The 20,743-nt window shown below is 35.4% G+C and overlaps 1 protein-coding gene across 3 annotated transcripts in view; it reads right to left on the bottom strand.

The window, feature by feature from the left end:
- Nucleotides 1-20,743, bottom strand: part of LRRC49 (leucine rich repeat containing 49) — a 129,318-nt gene that overhangs the window by 68,955 nt on the left and 39,620 nt on the right. For 2 of the 3 annotated variants that reach the window (XM_045530934.1, XM_045530942.1), the window contains one exon: nucleotides 16,140-16,201. In XM_045530934.1, coding sequence (XP_045386890.1) covers nucleotides 16,140-16,201 — 62 coding nt within the window. Of the gene's footprint in view, nucleotides 1-16,139; nucleotides 16,202-16,307; nucleotides 16,403-20,743 lie in introns of those variants that run through there. The other variant, XM_045530946.1, reaches the window with a different exon arrangement.

Here is a 20,743-nt window from a genome sequence, read left to right as displayed (position 1 = left end):
GTGGCTAGTAGGTAACATATTGGACAGGGCAGGTAGAGAATATTTCCATTATTACAGAAGGTTGTATTGGACAGTGCTACCCTAGGGAGTCAATGATAAAACTAACCTAAACAATAAAAGAATTAAGTAAGGTAGCAGGATATAAAATTAACACAGAGAAATCAATAGCCTTCATATACAAAAATAATAACCAGTTAGAAGGTATGATGGTACCAAAAAAATTATATAATATATATTAAAAAAGATAAAATACATAGGAATAAACAATAAGAAATGTGCAAAATCTACATGAGGAAAATTTTAAAACACATCTGAAAGACACAAAAATAGATTTAAGTAAATGGGAATATATTGCTTGCTCTTAGATAGTATGACTTAACAGGCTAGGCATGGTGGCTCATGCCTGTAATCCTAGCACTTTGGGAGGCTGAGGTGGGAGGATGAGGCCAGGAGTTCGAGACCACCTGAGCAAAAGCAAGACCCCATCTCTACAAAAAATAGAAAAATTAGCTGGGCGTAGTGGTGTGCGCCTGTAGTCCCAGCTACCTGGGAGGCTAAGGCAGGAAGTTTGCTTGAGCCCAGGAGTTTGAGCTTGCTGTGACCTAGGCCACAGCTACTATACTCTAGCCCAGAAGAGCAAAACCCTGTCTACAAAAAAAAAAAAGAATGACTTCACATAGAGAGATCAGTTTCCCTAGATTAATTTATAAATTTAATACAATCCCAATAAAAATACAATAAGGCCAAGCGCAATGGCTCCTGCCTGTAATCCCAGCACTTTGGGAGGCTGAGGCAGGAGGACCACTTGAGGCCAGGAGTTCAAGATTAGCCTGGGCAAGGTACCAACTCTATAAAAAATTTAAAAAATAGGCCAGGCGCGGTGGCTCACGCCTGTAATCCTAGCACTCTGGGAGGCCGAGGCGGGTGGATCGCTCGAGGTCAGGAGTTCGAGACCAGCCTGAGTGAGACCCTGTCTCTACTAAAAAAATAGAAAGAAATTATCTGGCCATCTAAATATATATATAGAAAAAATTAGCCGGGCATGGTGGTGCATGCCTGTAGTCCCAGCTACTCGGGAGGCTGAGGCAGTAGGATCACTTAAGCCCAGGAGTTTGAGGTTGCTGTGAGCTAGGCTGACGCCATGGCACTCACTCTAGCCCAGGCAACAGAGTGATACTCTGTCTCAAAAAAAAAAAAAAAAAAAAAATAGCCAGGCATAGTAGCGTGTGCCTGTGGTCCCAGCTACTGGGGAAGCTGAGGCAAGAAGATCCCTCAAGTCTGGCAGTTCAATCTGGCCTGGGCGACAGAGCAAGATCCTGTCTCTTAAAAGGAAAAAAACAACAAAAAACCAACAAGCTTCTTAATGCAGTTAGACAAATTGATATTAAAGGTAGCATTCCAAATCACTGGAACAAAGATGTGGGCTTTTTAGTAAATAGCTCTGGGACACATGGGTAGACATTAAAAAAATTAAATTAGCTCCATACTTCACACCATCCAAAAGAATAAACTCCAAATGGATCAGATATTAACATATAAATTGAAACCATGCAAGTACCAGAAGAAATCATGTATCTGCTGATTTGTGCAAAAAACAAAGATGAGAAAGATAAAACAGAAACTTATTGGATTGGTTATCTATAGAGGTGGGTGCAAACAAAATGGAAAGGAAAGAGGTTGAAATAGGTAGAGGGAATGGGAGAGTGATAGATAGTTGAGTGATACCTTTTTGTATAGCTCTTGAGTTTTAGAACCATGTTACTATTACATAGACTAAAAAATAAAAATATCACATTAGCAAAGTTGAGAGGAAAAAACAACAAAAAGTGGAATACAAACAGAAACAAATGAACCCTTACTGTTCATACTGAAAATTGTGGAGAAGAACTAACCAATGCAATTTTTGAACCCAGTGTTCTGACTAGATACCTTTACGCTAAAAACAAAAACAGTGTAAATAAATATTGAACCCTGTTTAGTAATCCCCCTGCCTCCTCACACAGAAGTATGGGTTAGTAATTCTGAAACTATTTTCTATACATTTAAGGACTGAGCAAATAAGTAAATAAATTATCCCATATGATGGGAGTCAATGTCAGAAAGTAACTATTAATATGGAAAGGGGGTGGAGGTGGATGGTTAAAATAAGCCCTGTGGTGTTGGATTGTAATTAGAAGCCACAGTTGTTTGTTTTGGTTTGGTTCTTCTCGGTTTTTGTGGGGGGTTTTGGTAGGAAAGAAAGTGTTTCTATTTATTTTTTGACACATGAAAACTGTACTTAAGATATACAATATGATGTTTTGATATATACGTATGCATTGTAAAGTGATTACCACAATTAACATATCCATCACCTCATATAGTTACTATTTGTGTGTGTGTGTGTGTGTGTGTGTGTGTGTGTGTTGGAAGCATTTAGATCTATTCTCTTAGCAATTTCAAGTACACTATTATTATTAACTATAGTTACTATGTTGTACATGAAATCTCCAGAACTTATTCATCTTACAGCTGAAACTGTGTACCTTCTCACATAGCTTTTAATATACATAGATAGACAAACAAAGAAATGATACACACCACACATACACACACACACACACACACACTTGCTGATTCTATCCACTGAGACAGCCTAGAAACAAGGATACCTCAATAACTATAAGCACACCTAGTACTCAAATCTTGGTTTCTAAATACCATTCTCCACTAAAGGGAAGTAAAACTCCTTTAAGAAATGGCTGATTCCAGAGCCAGGACTGTAAAAGTACAAGATGAGCCTCAGACATCTTGTTGTTCCAAAAAGGAAGGAAGTACTCAAAGAATGATGGGGACATATCAAAAGACTACAGGAGCCAACTTGAGAAATCGTGAAAATTTGAGCATCAAAATAAATAATAATAGTAAAGGCTTACAACCCTCTTTTGTTCCCTGCATGCAAAAATATCCTAATGGAGTTATAATTCCTGAGGGCTAAAAGTATAACTCCCTCTAGTAAATAAAAATGCATTTTAACAGATAGTTCACAGCTTAAAAAAGCATGACTCCAAGGATTAATACCTTAGCGGTAAAATGAAAGGCAATGGGGTAAGCACACGTGCTCTACCAAGAGTGAAGGATGAAGTCGACTTAGGCAGAGGTGCGTGTGTGCTTATGCTTAATGTATTAATATGTATTTGAAAAATATGACTCTCTGAGAAGGGATGGGAGAACCATGCTGTGGAAGAAGGAAGAACCTCTGATATCTAGGTCAGGCAGACAGATGGCATTGAGGGGTGGGGAAGATTGGAAGTAGAACACACATGAATACACACACATACACACACACACACACACACACACACACAGAGTCAGGAAATAGGATGAAGTGACCAAAAGTGAAGGGGGTAGGGAACAGCTAGCTCTAACATTAATGTGAGCAAAGATGTGAAAGAGGAAATAAGTTTAATAGATATCTATTGTTATTGTCTTCTTTTGTTTACAAAGGAAGACAAATTTTTATTGCAAAGCTGCCCTTCTCCTGATAATAGAACATTTCTTTCCTGTAATAAACCCAGTCCACAAACTGATCCCACCTCCAGTATCCTAGGGAATAGGGAACATATGTCCCAGGATTGAGCATTCAGTATGTCCTGGATGTCCCTGGCCAGAGTGGTTTGTTCCAACTGGGCACCTGAGCTAAATAAGCTATATCAGAATCGTCTGCAGCAGTGCCTCCCAGACTGTAATGTGCATTTGAATCACCTGGGGATCTTTTTAAAATGACATTTCTGATCTAGTAGGTCTAGGGTAGGGCTTAAGATTCTGGACTTCTAATAAGCTCCCCAGTGATGTTAACCCTGCTGGTCCAGGGACATAATTTTGAACATTAAGTCCCTTCAGAAATTTCTGCCAAGCAATCAGGAATGAAGTACTCTTTATAACAGAGCTACTAAGTGATAGACGGTGATATTCAGGCTTTTGGCTTGTCTGCAAGATACAGGATTTATGTTTCTGTCACTCATGTCTTTGTGTTTTCTTTGCCATTATACACTCAGAGGAAACAAAAGCCATATGTTTAACCTCTGTCACTCTCCACAATACCTTATTTGGTGTTTTATACAAAGAGATACATAATCAATGTTCTTCAAGAACCAAAGGGAAAAAAATTAAATTCTGTAGATGAAACAGATGGAGAAGACATTTTAATGAAATAGTAAAGGATATGAAGGAGGAGGATTAGTTACTAGCTACCACTATTGAGGTAAAAATGAGGCATCCTCTGGATATCCCTATGATAGTCCTAGATCCTAAAGCCACCCAGCTATAAAAAAAAAAAAAAAAAAAAAAAAAAAAAAAAAAACCGGCATCACTCTCATAATCCCTGAAGTGAGCCATTTTGTAAAATACCAATACCCATGAAATGCAAAAAAGCAAGCCCCCAAAACAAGCTCAAAGAAACTAGTAGAAAAATATTACTAAACTTGTCTCCAGCTTTAGTCAGTGCTTCCCAAGAGATTCCTAGATTAAAAACTATGGTCTCTAACTGACATCGTCAATTTCTTTTTAAGCCATAAGAAGAATGAATAAAGGACTTTAATAGAAATTTCTCAAAAGAAGACATACAAATAGCCAAGAGGTAGGTGAAGAAAAGCATCGAGGAAATGCAAATAAAAGCCACAATGAGATATCATCTCATACCTGTAATGATGGCTATTATCAATAAGATAAGACATTAAGTGTTGGTGAGGATGTGGAACTCTTGTACACTGTTGGTGGGAATATAAATTAGTGCGACCATTATGGAAAATAGTACGGAGGTTCCTAGAAAAATTAAAAGTAAAACTACTATATGATCCAGCAATCCCATTTCTGGATATATATCCAAAGGAAATGAAATCAGTATGTTGAAAAGATACCTACACTCCTGTGTTCATTGCAGCATTATTCATAATAGCCAAGCTACAGAATCACCCTAAGTGTCCATTAACAGAAGAATGAATAAAGAAAATGTGATACATATATACACACACAATGGAATACTATTCAGCCTTAAACAGAAGTAAATCCTGTCATTTGTGACACCATGGACAAACTTAGAGGACATTATGCTAAATGAAATAAGCCAGGAACAGAAAGACAAATACCACATGATCTCACTCATATGTGGAATCTAAAAAAGTTGAACTCATAGAATCATAGAGTAGAATGGTAGTTACCAGGGGCTGGGGTGGTAAAGGGGTGATTGGGGAGATGTTTGTCAAGGAAAATAAAATTTTAGGTAGACAAGAGGAATAAGTTCAGGAGATCTATTGTATAACATGGTAATTATATTTAATAATAATGTATTATATACTTGAAAATTGCTAAGATGGATTTTAAATGTTCTCATTACAAAAAAATATGTATGTGAGGTAAAGTTAGTTAGCTTGATTTAGTCATTCCATAATGTATACATCATGATATTTTGATATACCCATCAAAATATGTTGCATAACATAAATATATACAACTTGTGTTACTTTAAAAAAAATTTAAAAACACAAAACAAAACAATGCCCAGAGACTAACGACTAGTTGACAGTTTTGAACTACCCTTTAAGATATTTTGGGGTATATAATTAAGTCACTATGATACCTTTATATGTACCCAGTATAAACAAGCCTAACTGTTTTACTTCACTTCAAGGCAAGAATTCCAAAGAATCCTCCATATAGAGAATCCCAACTCCTTTGCATGTAAGCAAGATTTTTTAAAGGAGAAAATACCTTCCTCTTTTAATCAGGTCCAGTACCCCTCAAGATCAGGCAATTATTTTCCTTGCTCACCAAGTTAAGCTTCAGCCCTCCATAAAAGTCATCTTTAATACTAAAAACAAATGTGGAAAAAGAAACAAATTCAAACCATCTAATAACCTACACATACACACACACACACACACACACACACACACACACACTTCTTTTTTTTTATACTCATGCTGCAATTAGTACTTTAAGATTCCCATTGACCAGCACATTTTGTGTTATGTAATAACATAATAATTATTGATGCAAATGTATGTAAAGTACATAAGCAAAATATAAGACATATTATATAAAATTTATATGGATTATAAGACTTTAATGACCTCCTTGAATTTTTATTATAACTAGAATTAATGAAAGACTCAATAGCTATAAATTTAAAAAAATAGGAAGAAGTAACTTTCAGTAGAATTCTCTTTTATAGAATATATTCATAGTATGGATTTAAAAAAAATATTAACAGACAACTAGTAAAATCCTCTTTCTTACAAATGACTATATGGAAATTTCACATTGAATAGGTAGGTAGGTTTCTTCTTTTTCCTACTAGCCCTGACTATGGGAAGACATTAAAGACCATAAAGAAAAGTAAGTAATAAATAGTAATGATGATGATGTTGATACCCAAGATTTTCTAAGCATATATTTTGTCAAGTATTTTAGAATTCCTTTCTCTTTAAAGATCTTTAAAATATAGATGTTGTTATACCCTTAGAAAACACAATGAGTTAATGGAGATAACTGGTTACAAGGTATCCAGAAGCAATAAGCCAAACAACTAACCAACCAACCAACCATACATATACATTTTAGAGTTGGAGACAAAACCCACAATTCTGACAACAGAGGACATGCTTTCAATAAGTAACATATTTTTATCATGTTGATGCTTTGAAAATTTGACACACACACTTCTTAAAAGGTAAACTCCCCAAAGAAGAAGTGATTTATCTGATTGGAGAGATTGGGAAAAAGTCATTGTGCCTATGTAATAATCCCAAATTCTCTTATTTTTTCTTTTAAACCAGTTAATCTCCAGGATTGGGGTGGTTCTATTCATTTCCACTCCTAGGGAAGCAGCTCTCAGTTTTCCAATTCCTCTGCTAGTGACAGAGTGAGTCAAAAATCTAATTCAGGAGAAATGTATTAGGATGGCTGTAGGTACACATCTAAACTGCGTTTTGTTATTTTGAACTCCATTTGTCTGATTTCTGTATTTTTCAAACAACGCAAAACTTGGAGCAGAAGAGAAAGGGTGTGATTGTCAATCACCCCTTCAAACATCAAAAGTCAGCAGCTTCTAAAAAAATATACAATCGTTATAAATTTATTCCTAAATAAGTTAACACAGCTTTTATATTACAGTTGAACCTTGAACAACAGGGTTTGAACTGCATAGGTCCATTTACGGGCAGATTTTTTTTCAATAAATATAGTTGGTTCTCTTCACTGGTGGTTCTGCACCTGCAACCAAACTCACACATCAAAAGTATTCTAGGGATGCAAAAGCTATGTATACAGAGGGCCAACTTTTCACAGGTGGAGAATGGAGAGGAAGGAACCTTGTAGAGAAGGAACTCCAGAAGTCTGCATAGGACTCTCTTGAGTATTTGGCTGAATATTAGGAAACACAGGCACCCGGTGCACAGGGTGAGACCCCACAAAGCCTCACAGAATATAACTATTAAGGAGCTGTGAGATGAAAAGAGGATCTATAGGACACATGGAGCTGAGAGACACTGGAATTCCAACCAAATAGAGTGAAGAGACCTCACCAAAGACCCACATTGTAGGGCTACTCTATGTCAAGAAACAATGTAAACATTTTCATGTTTCTACATGACAAAGGCTTTCTGAGCAAAGAAAATTGGCAGCTGGGTTAATGGGTAACTGAACAGATAGAGACATTAATAGTGATATAGAAAGTTATCTCTCAGAGCTACACATTTACATTTTAAAGGTAACAAAATCTGGAGCCATTTGTTTACATTCCAAAAGATAATTGGCCAAGAGACCTCCTTTTCTCCTCACAGAGGATTTATTTACATTAGTAAGTTTACATTTGTCTACATTAGGAAGTATATTATGTCTCAGTTTCTCTCTGTTCTTTCTCTCTCTCTCTCTGTCTCTCTCTTTCTCTGCCTGTCTCTCTCTATATCCTTCTCTCCGCTCTGGAGGGGAGGAGGTGCAGTTGTATAAGCAGCTCCTATATAAGCTCCAAGAGTAATAATATGGGGTTTCTCTCACGTGGTAGAGATCCCCCCATACATGTAGGTGACATCTGCCCTCATCACATAGCCCTGCAGGATAAAATGGAACAAGGGAAACCAATGCAAGATATTCTGCAGGTAAATAATCAGTCTGCCTATGATCCAGAAATCTTATGTGTACTGTCATAATAAAATAAATACAGATATAAAAACTTACTACTCTAGTTCTAGAATAAGTATCACTATAGATCCACCATAAAAAAACAAACTAAAAATAAGCCTCAACAGGATCAACCTTATTCTCCAGAAGTTATCAGAACAAAACTCAATAATCTTTAAATTAAGACAACAAAATCCAGACTCGTAACAATATATACAATGCCCAGAATAAAATAAAAAATTACCAGATGAGGAAGAAGCAATAAATTCTAACACATATTAACAAGAAAAAAAGTCACTAAAAACAGTACCACATGACACAGATGCTGGAATTAGTAGACAAGGACTTTAAAAAGTATAAAAAATCTATATAAATGTAAATATATATATAGATATGTAGATTAAAAATCTATATAAATGTAAATCACACAGATATTTTTGCTCTAATGGAGAGCAAGCTTATCTTTGGCATCAGATTTAGAAATTACTTGAAGCAGTATCTGTGTTTCTCTCCAAAAAGCAACTTTAAATCTACTCAGCTGTTCAAAAAGTATACCTCTAAAACCTTACATCACTGAAGAGAGTTTTTGGTTTGGAAGATCTTGAGACAGGTGTTACCGATCATCCAACTTGAATGTAAAATAATCTTACTTTGCCTTCTTTGTCTTATTTACTTTTTAGCAGAATTATATCCCAAAGGACAGCCATGATAAATTAGCTGCAAACTGAATCCTCAGGCAACTAAACAAGATAACCTGTTGAATAAACTGTTAAGAATTATCTACAGATACTGAAAAACATCAGATGTAAATTTTGACTGTATTTATTCATTAATTAAAACCAATAATAATTGTGTGCCTACTCTGTGCTAGAGGTGACATATACTACAATAAGTTGAGCATGGCCTAATTGGACATACATAAAACAGATATTATTGTACTCTAAGAGGTATTACAGAGGTAGTAGAAAAGGAAATAATTCCCCTTGTTTGGGGTTTGCATTGAATCACAAAGGATAAACAATAGTTCCTTCAGTAGATCAAACCTGAATGTTTTGCAGACAGAAGTATACATAACCGGGTTTTGGCATGATTGATTTTTAACTTGTTTCTTTCCTGAAATTAACTGACTAATTTGTTCAGTCATTTCAATATTATTAGGCTCTTGTTCTCATTTACCTCTGTTTTAAATGTTTGTGTTCATTGTATTTGTGATTCTTATTGTAGTCTACTTCAAATCTCTTTTGGGAGTATTTCTACAATATAAGTACACGAAATAGCACTAGAAGAAACTACTTATATATCTTAATTTTGTTTCTAAATACAATTTGGATTTAATTAATTTATTTCTTAAGTTTGCTTCTGAATATGCTTTGGATTTTCTTGCATTTGTAGAACAAAATACAAAGGAAATCATAAAACACATATTGGTCTCAATTCATCATATATGTTTGTTTCTGAACCTAGAAACAACCACCCAATATTTAATCGTAAATAATTTTAAGGCTCATGGTCCTTCCCTTCAGTACTATGCACCAAAAATTTTCCTGCAACTTCTAGGACCTTCACATCAACAAAACTCAAAGGACCTTTAGTAAGTCAATGCTTTCAAAAATGTTAATTCACTGCCATGGATAGCTAGCTATCAGCCTCTCAACTATGCATGTGTGAACCCAGACTGAGACAATGTGTGCAAACAGCCTGCTCCCAGAGGCTTAGTTTAATTTTGCCTCAAGATGCCTTCTTTTAGAAAAACTCTCTCTCTCTCTTTCTCACACACACACACAACTTTTACACTAGTGAAAATGAAACCTTACAGTAAGAATATCCAGAAATTTTTCTATGAGTTCAAAATCATACGTATATTTATAAGTTAGTTGAGAAGGCACAAGTAGAGAAACTGTTCAATTTACTAATAATGTCCATTGAAGAAAGGCAATCTTTGAATTGAAAACAACTATAATTTGCGAAGACTAATTTTAACAACTTATAAAAGGGAGTTAGAGAGCACACATGGTTATCACTCTGTACTTCATAATGTTATAATTAAAGTCCATGACAGCATTTGTACCTACAGATTTAATGCCTTAAATGATTACAGATGCTGACAGAGCATAATAAAATAAGGTCTGTAATAATAGTAAAAAAGTAACCGCTATTCATTAGATTTTTTTTACCTTTCTCTTCTTTAAAGGTAACACAAAAGGAATAAAACAAAGTAGAAAGTCCCGAGTTTCCCTATTGCCTTATACGTTTGCCCCCTTTTCTTTCTTTTTAACTGTCTGCCACCGCTGCCCCATGAACTTTGACTCTGACAAACTGCAAGGCTTGCAAAAACTGTCCTCACAAAACACTGTTCTGACGTTTGAGAACTCAAGCAAGAGGCATCAAAACAGGAAAATCCCTAACGGTGAGTGGCAGTTTAAGTAAAAACTGCTGCTTAAGATAAAATTACAAGGTCACTTACTCAACTTTCCAGTATCCTATAAAAACTCTGAATCTGCTTCAATCAGACAGTCACCTGGTTTTTAGGTGCTCCCTGATAACATATCTGAATGAAGCCTTTAACCTCTATTTGTGTTACTTACATACTATTCTCTTGGCAGTAAACTCTATATACAATTTAGTAAATTAGAAAATACAAAGCAAATGTATACTGTCACTTTAAAATGCTAGTTTAAAGCAAAAATTATAGAGTTTATAATTATGGAAAATACTATAAAGATGAATAAGGAATATAAAGAAGTTAATTTCTAATGTTCATTTATCTATTATGTGAATGGCAGTAACACTAGTTCCCTTAAATTAGAAGAAAATCTCCAATGTTTTCAATAATACTGCCACTTGACAAGAGTATATGGTGTTAATATCCTATCCATACTCAGTAATTCATCTAGCATGAGCTCAACAAGCATACCTTAAACTAACAGAAATAAAAAGTAATTTTGACTACAACACAAAAATAAACAGTAGTCAGAGGAAATTGGCTAGTTAAACTATGTAATCTTTAACTTAGTATATAAAAATGAAAATAAGACTTTATATATGCAAAGTATTAATATTACAACCAGAGCACAGTCATCTAATAAACAAATGTACTAAAAACAATGAAGAAAACAAAAAGTTTAAACTGCAAGTGAAACGCCATTCTGTTCTGCTGCAATGAATTTCCAATAATAGTATCTACTTTATACTGGTTGCTTTAATTAGGTTGACCTTTAAAGAACTTTTCTAGAACTCAAATTCCTTAAAATGCTTCCACATACTATATCTACATGTAATCTATCTGTCTAAATATGATTATAAAAGCTTTAAGATCACAACTTAGTATTTGTTTTGGGTACCAAATAACCATTATTGCCATTTCTTCTGCCAAACATCAAAATCCTAAGTAAAGCCCATTAAAAGATTTAAAATTTAAAAAAATAAATAAATAAATAAAAACAATGAAGAAAACGAAGTCAATTTATTCTCAACATTTTTCTATTTTATAATATTTTAGAATAATTTCTACTTTTGATCTCTAAAAGGATAAACAGCACTATAATAAGGCAATATTGAAATAAGATATACAAGGAAGAGTACATAAAAATTATTTTAGTAAAAGGGCTATATTTTAAATAAAACAAATTTAGATCCAATAATTACATCAACCCTGATCATGATAAAACAAATTTATCTTACCTCAAAGTCTATTTTTCTGAAGTGGTGGAACAAATCTATCATTAGTTATGGATATCTCTTTTCACTTATTTTCTGTCTAAAAGAATTCAAAAGCTAGAGCTAGACTTTACAGTAAAATTTACTAAGGAACTATATGTCTTACCATACTCAGGGGATTTTGCTCACAGGAAAGGAGTAAACCAGCAATGGATGAAAAAAAAATGCCCCTATTTTTAGAACTTGTTTTTATGGGTCCTCTTTAGATGATGCCCATAATATTTAGAAAAATGCAATTAAATGTTTGTCTGAAGGTGAGTCACATGTCAACCATTCAGTAAATACCTCATAAGAGGAGTTGAGTAGACAAATGGGTCATGATAATAAAATTTCCTTGACAAGTATGTAATCATTTCTTAAATTTAAAACTTTTCTTAGCAGGCGGTCAGAAAAAATCTGTCAATAGTTGATTTCCTCTGTTTTGTTCAGTTAGTAAGAAGATTTGCATATTGTTGGTTATCTGTTAACAAAGGAAAAGTGAAGGCATTCTAACAGTATGATAGAAACTAGAACTAAAGAAAACGAATTTACTTCATGCCAAAAAGACTTTCAGTGACACTTCCAATCCTGGAATGTACAAGAGTAAAGCCCTATATCTCAACTATAGGAACACTACGTAAGAACTTGAGCTCATAACAGATATCAATGGATTCTGAAGGCTGGTGAAATAATTCCCTCCTTAAAATACTAACTAGTACTGAAGCCGAGGCGGGTGGATCGTTTGAGCTCAGGAGTTCGAGACCAGCCTGAGCAAGAGTAAGACCCCATCTCTACTAAAAAAATAGAAAGAAATTATCTGGACAACTAAAAATATATAGAAAAAATTAGCTGGGCATGGTGGCGCATGCCTGTAGTCCCAGCTACTCGGGAGGCTGAGGCAGTAGGATCGCTTGAGCCGAGGAGTGTGAGGTTGCTGTGAGCTAGGCTGACACCATGGCACTCTAGCCCGGGCAACAGAGTGAGACTGTCTCAAAAAAATACTAACTAGTATTAAATGAGACAACTGCAGGGCAGTCTGAGGTTTTCTGACTTTCCTAAATAGAAACAGATTCTTTTCTGGATATATAGGGTGACTTACCAAGTTGAAGTATAGCTTAAGAAAAATGCAAGGAGAATGACTTCCTGATAAAGGTAAAATTATAAACCATTTTCAGTAAAATTTTGAAAATAGCCTGGAGGATAATCTTATCCTGGAGAATGGTGATGAAGCAAAAGTCACACCCCAGAGCTTGGTTCAATGACCTTGAACCATAAGGAAACATATTAAACAGTTTAAAATTTTCAGTGAAATCATAAAGAGAAAGCTGAGTCTAAATAACATTGTCTTACCAAGGTAAGGAAGGAGGTATGAGAGGTCTACCCTGGTGATAAAATACCCAAGGAGGGGTATTTTATCACTGACATGGGTTAGAAATTCCAGTGCATGATGATAATAAAAAGCAACATTATTTTTGTTCATTTTATTATTGTTTTTAAATGTCCTACAGGTATTGTAGTTCCTTATTGCCTACACCCTTGCCTGGGGCTCACCACACCAACTAACCTATACTCGATATGCCCCACTACATAAATGAAAGGTTTAGTTACTCTAGAAGTTCTGGGCAAGATCCTACTGACAAATCAATAAACTGACCTGGAGGTCCAAACTGCCAAGAGAACTTTGGTTGCTTGTGGCTTTAAGCCTCACAGGTCAAGGTTTTAAACATGATCCAAATGACCTAGTAATGAAATGAAAGAGGACCCACCAAAACAAGTTCTTAGAATACACAGAAACATCTTTCTGTTTGAGGGATTAAATTCTTCTTAGAAATTTTTTAAATACACTAGTAATTCTTTCACTAAAAGCATATACATGCTAGATGCTAGAGAGGCTTTAGTGAGCAGTATAGACATATTCCTCTGTCAAGTTTACCACCTCTAACAGAAGGCACAATTTAAAATGACAGTACAATAAACTATGAACACTGCAATAACAATGGAAATACAAGAAACTATGAATGCATGTAGCAAGATTCCACAGTATTTTTTAAGCTTTTTAACCCAACCCATGTGAGTGCATAAGAAACATATTTACACTGTCACCCAGTTTCTACATTGTACCCATACAAATCTATGCATAGACATACCTATATATTATTAACACTGCAAAATTTTTATGAAACAATATTTTGCCCTTAGGATGTATGGCAAGTTCTGATATTTTCTATTCCATCTTAATTTTCCTGGTCTTGAATCACTAAATTGATCCCTGCATGGGTTTTGACCTGAAGTTTGAAGTATTTTTAAGTCAGCTGCATTACTTAGTAAAAATACAAATTCCTCAGCCCAAGCTAAAACTATTGAATTAGAATCCATAGAGAACAGGTCCCAGAAAGTTGGCACTGTAAAACCCGGCAGCACCATTAGGCCAGGACATAATACAACAACTGAGCCCTGAAAATATACTATGGTTATATTTTCAGGTTGTCTGATAGCCCAACTATCAAGGCTTGCTCTCTCTGATTCTTCCCCCCTCAGACCCAATATATTCACTATACAACCTCCTGGACCACAAGCATCAACAAGAACAGAGCAAAAAATGCACTTTGCCTCAAAAGCAGATCAGCTGGAAACACTAGAGGAAGGTACAGGGCAAAGTCTACATAGAAACACAGAGAAAGCAGAGAGAATGAAAGCCTTGAAATTGTTGCCTCACTTCTACCTCTATTTCTTGAGAAATCATGCTTTTTAAATACATTTATAAGTATTACTCTCATAATCTTAACTTTACTTTGCAAGGTGGATGAAATTCCTTTTTAGGTTAGGAAGAAAATTTCCCAGATAGGACAACCAAAACCAACTTCCTACAGAGCCAGGAGTTCAGAAATTCAGAAGTCCTGGGGACGTGGGAACATCATAACCCTGCGATACCAAATTTACATCTCTCTTTAAATTATTCACTATAATCAAGATAAGAAATAAATGAAGTAATGAGTTCTACCACAGGTTCGGGAAATCTAGGGGTTTGCAGCATCCTAAAAATAGCTAATATTTCATATTGTAAGAATGAAAGTATCTTCTCTAAACAGTTGTTAATGGTTTTTAAAGAGGAATTTCCTAAAGAAAATTGAGTGCCCCTTTCATTGCCAATGAAAAGAAATCCTACCTCCCACCCACCAAGATAGAAAGGCAGCTAGAACACTGCATTCAACATAAACTAAGAAGAATATGAAAAGTCTATCAGAAAACTTTAATATTTTTTTCCACAGAACAGAAAAAAGAAAAAAATTAAGGGTATTTTCTTTGAACTAATGCCTATATGCAAAGCTCACCATCTTTAGATAATCTCTTGTCTTTTAGAGATATAGTATAGGAAGATAGGATTAAAACTTAAGTCTGAAAGAGGACAAAAAAGATGCGAAGAGAAAATGCACAAAAATGAAACTGTTTTTTAATACAGAAGCACAGACATAGAGCTCAGAAAGAGATATTCTCTAAACCTTTTTATTTAATTTTTACTCTCTTATAAAAGCAGGTTCAAAGAACAGCCTTGAAATGAAAATAAAGATCTGAGGGATAATTATAAAGCCTAGTACAAACTAAGTGCCCAGAGGGAAAGAGGAAAATGAAAAATTAAGGAAGAAGTAAGGGTCCTTTTGCGTTGAAAAGTCTGACTGTATGTCTCAGCTCCAGTTCTGAAATCTTCTATATTGACGCTGAATGAGACATTATCACAATAAAAAGGATGATACACTTCAAATCTTTGGAAAACTAAATTTAGTTTTCCACATTTATACATTCTAATATACTGTCTCTTAACAGTATTAATTCTAAGTGAGGATACTAAGTTAGAAGATAGTTATGGCCTAATTAGCAAGTGGCTCAGTGACAAATATAGCCTGCTGTATTAAAATTGCTTAGTAGCTATAGAAATTACAGATGGTAATTTATGAAAGAAATTCTAATTCAACTGACTAGTGCAGTGAATGTCAAACAAAGGACAGCCAAATATATGTTGAAATTTCCACATACACATATTTTACAAAAGCATAACTAAAGTATAATTAAATAAAAAGCACGTTATACTAATGTCATCATTTTAGCATTAGAGGTAATAACACACACAAGAGCTTCGTTTTTCCACAAAGAACTTTGTCATATCATTTTACAATTTAAAATCTCCCATGTCAATAAAATTCTCGAAGGTATTTACAATCTTAATTTAAAGTGCTAGAACCCACACAATCAAGTTGTTAATAAATGACAAGTTGGGAGTTTCCACTTACCTAGATATATTGTTGAAGCTGAGAAACAGACGTTGGAGGCAGGGCAAATTATCCACATCTCTCTAGAAGGAAACAGAAAGCAAAAATTTATCAGTTGAAAGAAAAAAATATTATAAATGTCTTCTTGCTCAGCTGTTGGAATATATAGTCATTTCTATTTACTGCAACCTTGCTACACGATTGATTTCTACTGGACATTGAACTCCATTCTTCTCCACTGCAGATTAAAAGGGAGGGTTTCAGTACATCCGCAGAACAAGCTGCACCACTCGCAAGGTAAAAAGCACTGAGGAGACAGTGAGAGATGCTGCTGCTAGCCTCTTTAAGCATGCTTTTGGGAAAGATGCCAAAATGCTACTTCAGCATTTCAACTGTAGCACAAATACAGGATGATTAAACATTTGGTAAAAATCACTTTTAAAAAGAAGCCATTCAAAAGCTTTAAATTTTAAATCTGTACAATTAGCCTTCTAAACAATAGTGAGAATTTCAAAGCTATTTACCTCACTATTCTCAAACCTTAGGAAATATGCCACTCAGTTACAAATGAACGAATACACTGACAATTCCCCCCATAAAACTAAAAATAGATCATAGAAAATGTCACCAAAGGGCACTGTAAGGGCAATTTCCAATCTAAGCACATATAAGAGCTTCTTACAAGGGAAATCTACCCTGTTATATTTATGTACAGCACCCCAAAAAGGACACCATTGCTGTTTAAATAGTTACCCTTCACAAATACTGAAATGTTTATGCCCGAATGATTTTTTAAAAATCACAAAATACAAGTAACGCTACCTAATTTCATTAAGTGAAAACACACAAACCTTCTGAAATGCATAATATGATAACATAATCTTGAGAGGAAGCTTAGTAATTAGCCAGTCTACAACTTCATTATTCATATGAGGAAAAGTGAATAGTTGAGGATGCTGCGGGGGCAGGACGAGGGTGGGGTGGGAAGGTAGCCCAGGAGTACATACTGTCCTAGAGGCTAAGACAGGACAAGATTCTAGTCATCCTGCCTTCCAGTGCTCTGCTCTTTAAAATATTACATAGCACCACTTCTCATATAAAATGTTTTTCATTACTAAGGATAGTATCATGTATAGTAATTCCCAGTTATATGATTTAAATAATACAAATGTAAATATATTTACATATTATTGTGAGCAATATGTAAACCTAAATCAAAATTTGTCTTACTGTTTCCATAAATCATCATCTTTCTTCCTCCCTCCTCTCCTTCCCCCTTTTAAAAATTTTACTATTTCTAAGACCTCAGTAAGAGTTTAGGCAAGTGCATTAAAATTATAGACAAGCCTATCTTTTCCCAAAATGCTACATTTATTCATTTTAAAAAGCTTGTTAAACAAAGAAAATATAAAAGTGATAGAATTGTGGCAGAGCCACTTCTTAATGGTTTCTGAGAGAGCATAGGAGAAATGAATCAGGCTTAAGATGTTCTCCTACCTTCCCTATCCTATTCTCCAAACTTCTCTCAATCCCTCGGACCCTAAATAGTGTAAAATGCATACCATTCCCCATGATCAAAACAGTGGCCATGCAGGCCATTCATTGGACACTATTATTCTCAGAACCATCCCTAAAAAGCCTGTACCACTGAAGTGAGATAGTGATTTTTAGAGCTTTTCATGGTCAAGGAATAGGTCTGTAGAAAACAGGAGGGCAGCCAAATTTTCCTCAGTGGGTGATAGGCTTTATATGTGGACAGACTTCCCGAATCATTTCTTTCAGCCACATCTCCCTGATGTGCACAAAAATTGGGGAAGAGTGATGGAATAGTGGTAGGACCCACTTTATTCCAGGGCCCTATTTTCCAAGGTAATGGTAGCTTGCTGCCTATCTGGTTTCTAAAAACATGAAGTCATAGCCTAACTGAGAGCCCCCTCTGTACTCTTGGGGACTCTCTTATCCCAAATTCTTCCTAGAATCTACCTGTCAGCATTGTTACTGACACGCAAATGTTAGAAACTGAGAGGCAGTAGCCTGGATCTCCTTTGAATCAAGGTATCTTTTTAAAAGTATACATTTGCCTTTTTGAGCTCCAGCACACCATCTTCAGAGATTATAGACACTTTTTAAGACATAATTTTTGCAATTAAAATCTAAACTCAAATTACATCAGTCTATAATTATTTGAGAAAAGGTTTTTTAAAGTTAATTTGATAAAATTATATGCTTTGTATTTATCTTTATTTATGAAACAAAATTTATAGGTCTTTACCAAATTTCAAAATTATTAAACATCATTACCTGATAGTTACAAAAAAAATTCACAACAAATTGAAAAACTAATATATGCAATTCAACTACATATATCCCTGTAGCCACTTATATAGATAGCCTTTCTAGAACTTTAAAAAGAAAAATTACCCACAATCATTTTCTATTGTTCCAAATTTCATCTGTAAGAAAATGACTTTTTCTAGCAATTCTGAGATACACTTTTGTAATAAATTCTAGCATTACAAATAGACAAAAAGAAAACATCATATTCATATCAATTGTTTATACATGGATTATTTATAGAAAAGGACTTGTATAACACTACTAGAGGATGGCTTCTCTAATATGAAAGAGTAAACAAAAGATAGAAAATATTAATACATAAGATCCAAAGAGTAAGATTCACCACCCAAGAGAAGCAAAGAAAAATCCAAGGATGACATCTGAATAGCAGGGCTAAGAGCAACTGGTCAACATTAGAGACAGAAGACAGGAGGCCCTAAGAGGCATATCTCCAAGGGAGGAAAATGAAACATAGATTATCTGACATATTTGCCCATACAGAGAGGAATTTTAGAGTTCTGTTGGAAAGTTTAAATATTAATTAATGATAGTTAAACAAAACCCTAAATTAATGGGGAAAATGAGACAGTTATTAATCCCAGAGAAAACAAAACTTTAACATCATGGTTTAAGACTCACTTTGAAAACCTCACCTTCCTATGTCAACCAACCCTAATCTATTATAACATAAATTTATCAATTTTAATTAAGCCTCTGCATTGAAAGGACCACCCTAAACCAGAACTCCAAGAAATTTCAAAAATAAATCTCCTGCCTTTGCCCTTGAAGACATGACCAAGACTTTGTCAAGATAGTATGCTTTTACTTGCCAGTAAGTAATAATCTCACTGTTGCCTTATCAACAGATTATTCTGGTGGCATTTGGGGGGAACTAGCATTCAATAATATGCTTATCCAAAAAACATGACGTAATTATTTTGGAATGACGGGCCATTGTGACATCCCAACCCTGGAATACTACTTCTGCCCAGGGGTCAGATCTATGATTGCTGCCCAGCCTTGCCCCTGCCTGGCAGGGAGAGAACAGGGAGTCCTGGTGCTCATGCATGCCCCATGAGCAAGTGACCTGCACCCCTGCTGCTGCCACTGCCAGGGAACCTAGGCAAAACAGGAGACCATGGATCTAGCACCTGCTGCTACGGTCTGAGTGATCCTGCTCAACTATACCTCCTGCAGGCCTCGGACAGAGCACACACCTGTAGTCCTGGCACCTACTGCTCACTGTCAGGGCAGCTGGACCACTGCCACCAATTCTGCCACCGCCTGGGAGGCCCCAAGCAGGGTGAAGGGCAAGAGCCAGTGCAGCTACCATGTTTGGAACCGGGCAGACTGCATGCCATGGACCTATGCCACACCCTATGCATTCCCTGCCCATTCACCCAGCACTGCTGCTGCCCGAGCCCACACATGTGAGTGCCGTGTCCCATGGACCTGCTCTGTCCTACACAGGTGCTCTGCCCAGCCTGATCAAGCTTCTCGAGTAGAACCCAAGCACAGTGGCCAGGGCTCCATCTCTATCATCACTGAGTAACAGAGGTCTCAGCAGAGAAGAAGAGATGTACTATGTCTATTATCTGTTTGAGGCTGAGAGAAGAGGCCCCAGATAAGGAGAAACCAGCATAAAAACTCTAGTAACATGAAAAAATAGGCTGTCTCAACACCCCAAATGATTACAATAGTTCTCCAGTAATGAACTCCAACCAAAAGGAAATTGTTGAAATGACAGATGTGGAATTTAGATTATGAATGGCAAGTAAGATGAATGGAATTGAGGAGGTGGTAGAAAACCATATCAAAGAAATCAAAAAATAATTTAGGACATGAACAAAAAATTAGCTAAAGAGAGAAATGATATTAGAAAAGAGAACAGAACTTAAAGAAATGAAAGAGTCATTTAGGGAATTTCAAAATACAGCACAAAGCTTTAACAACAGACTATACTAAGCAGAAGAAAGAATCTCAGAGCTTAAAGACAAGGATTTTGAAGTAAGCCAGTCAGTTAAAAATGTAGAAAAAAGAAAAAAGAAGAATGAACAATCACTGCAAGAAATAATGGGATTATGCAAAGTGAGCTAATATAAGAATCATAGGTATCACTGAGGGAGAAAAAGAAAAGGCAATAAGCATGGAAAACCTATTTGAGAGAATAATTGAGGAAAACTTCCCTCATATTGCTAGAGATCTAGATATCCAGATACAAGATGGGCATTGAACACCTGCAAAATTCATAACAAAGAGAACACCACCAAAACACATAGTTGTCAGCC

Source organism: Lemur catta, chromosome 1 (genome assembly GCF_020740605.2).
Source record: "Lemur catta isolate mLemCat1 chromosome 1, mLemCat1.pri, whole genome shotgun sequence".
Taxonomy (NCBI): domain Eukaryota; kingdom Metazoa; phylum Chordata; class Mammalia; order Primates; family Lemuridae; genus Lemur; species Lemur catta.
Note: the sequence above shows the minus strand (reverse complement) of the source record. Positions and strands in the feature narration are given on the sequence as shown.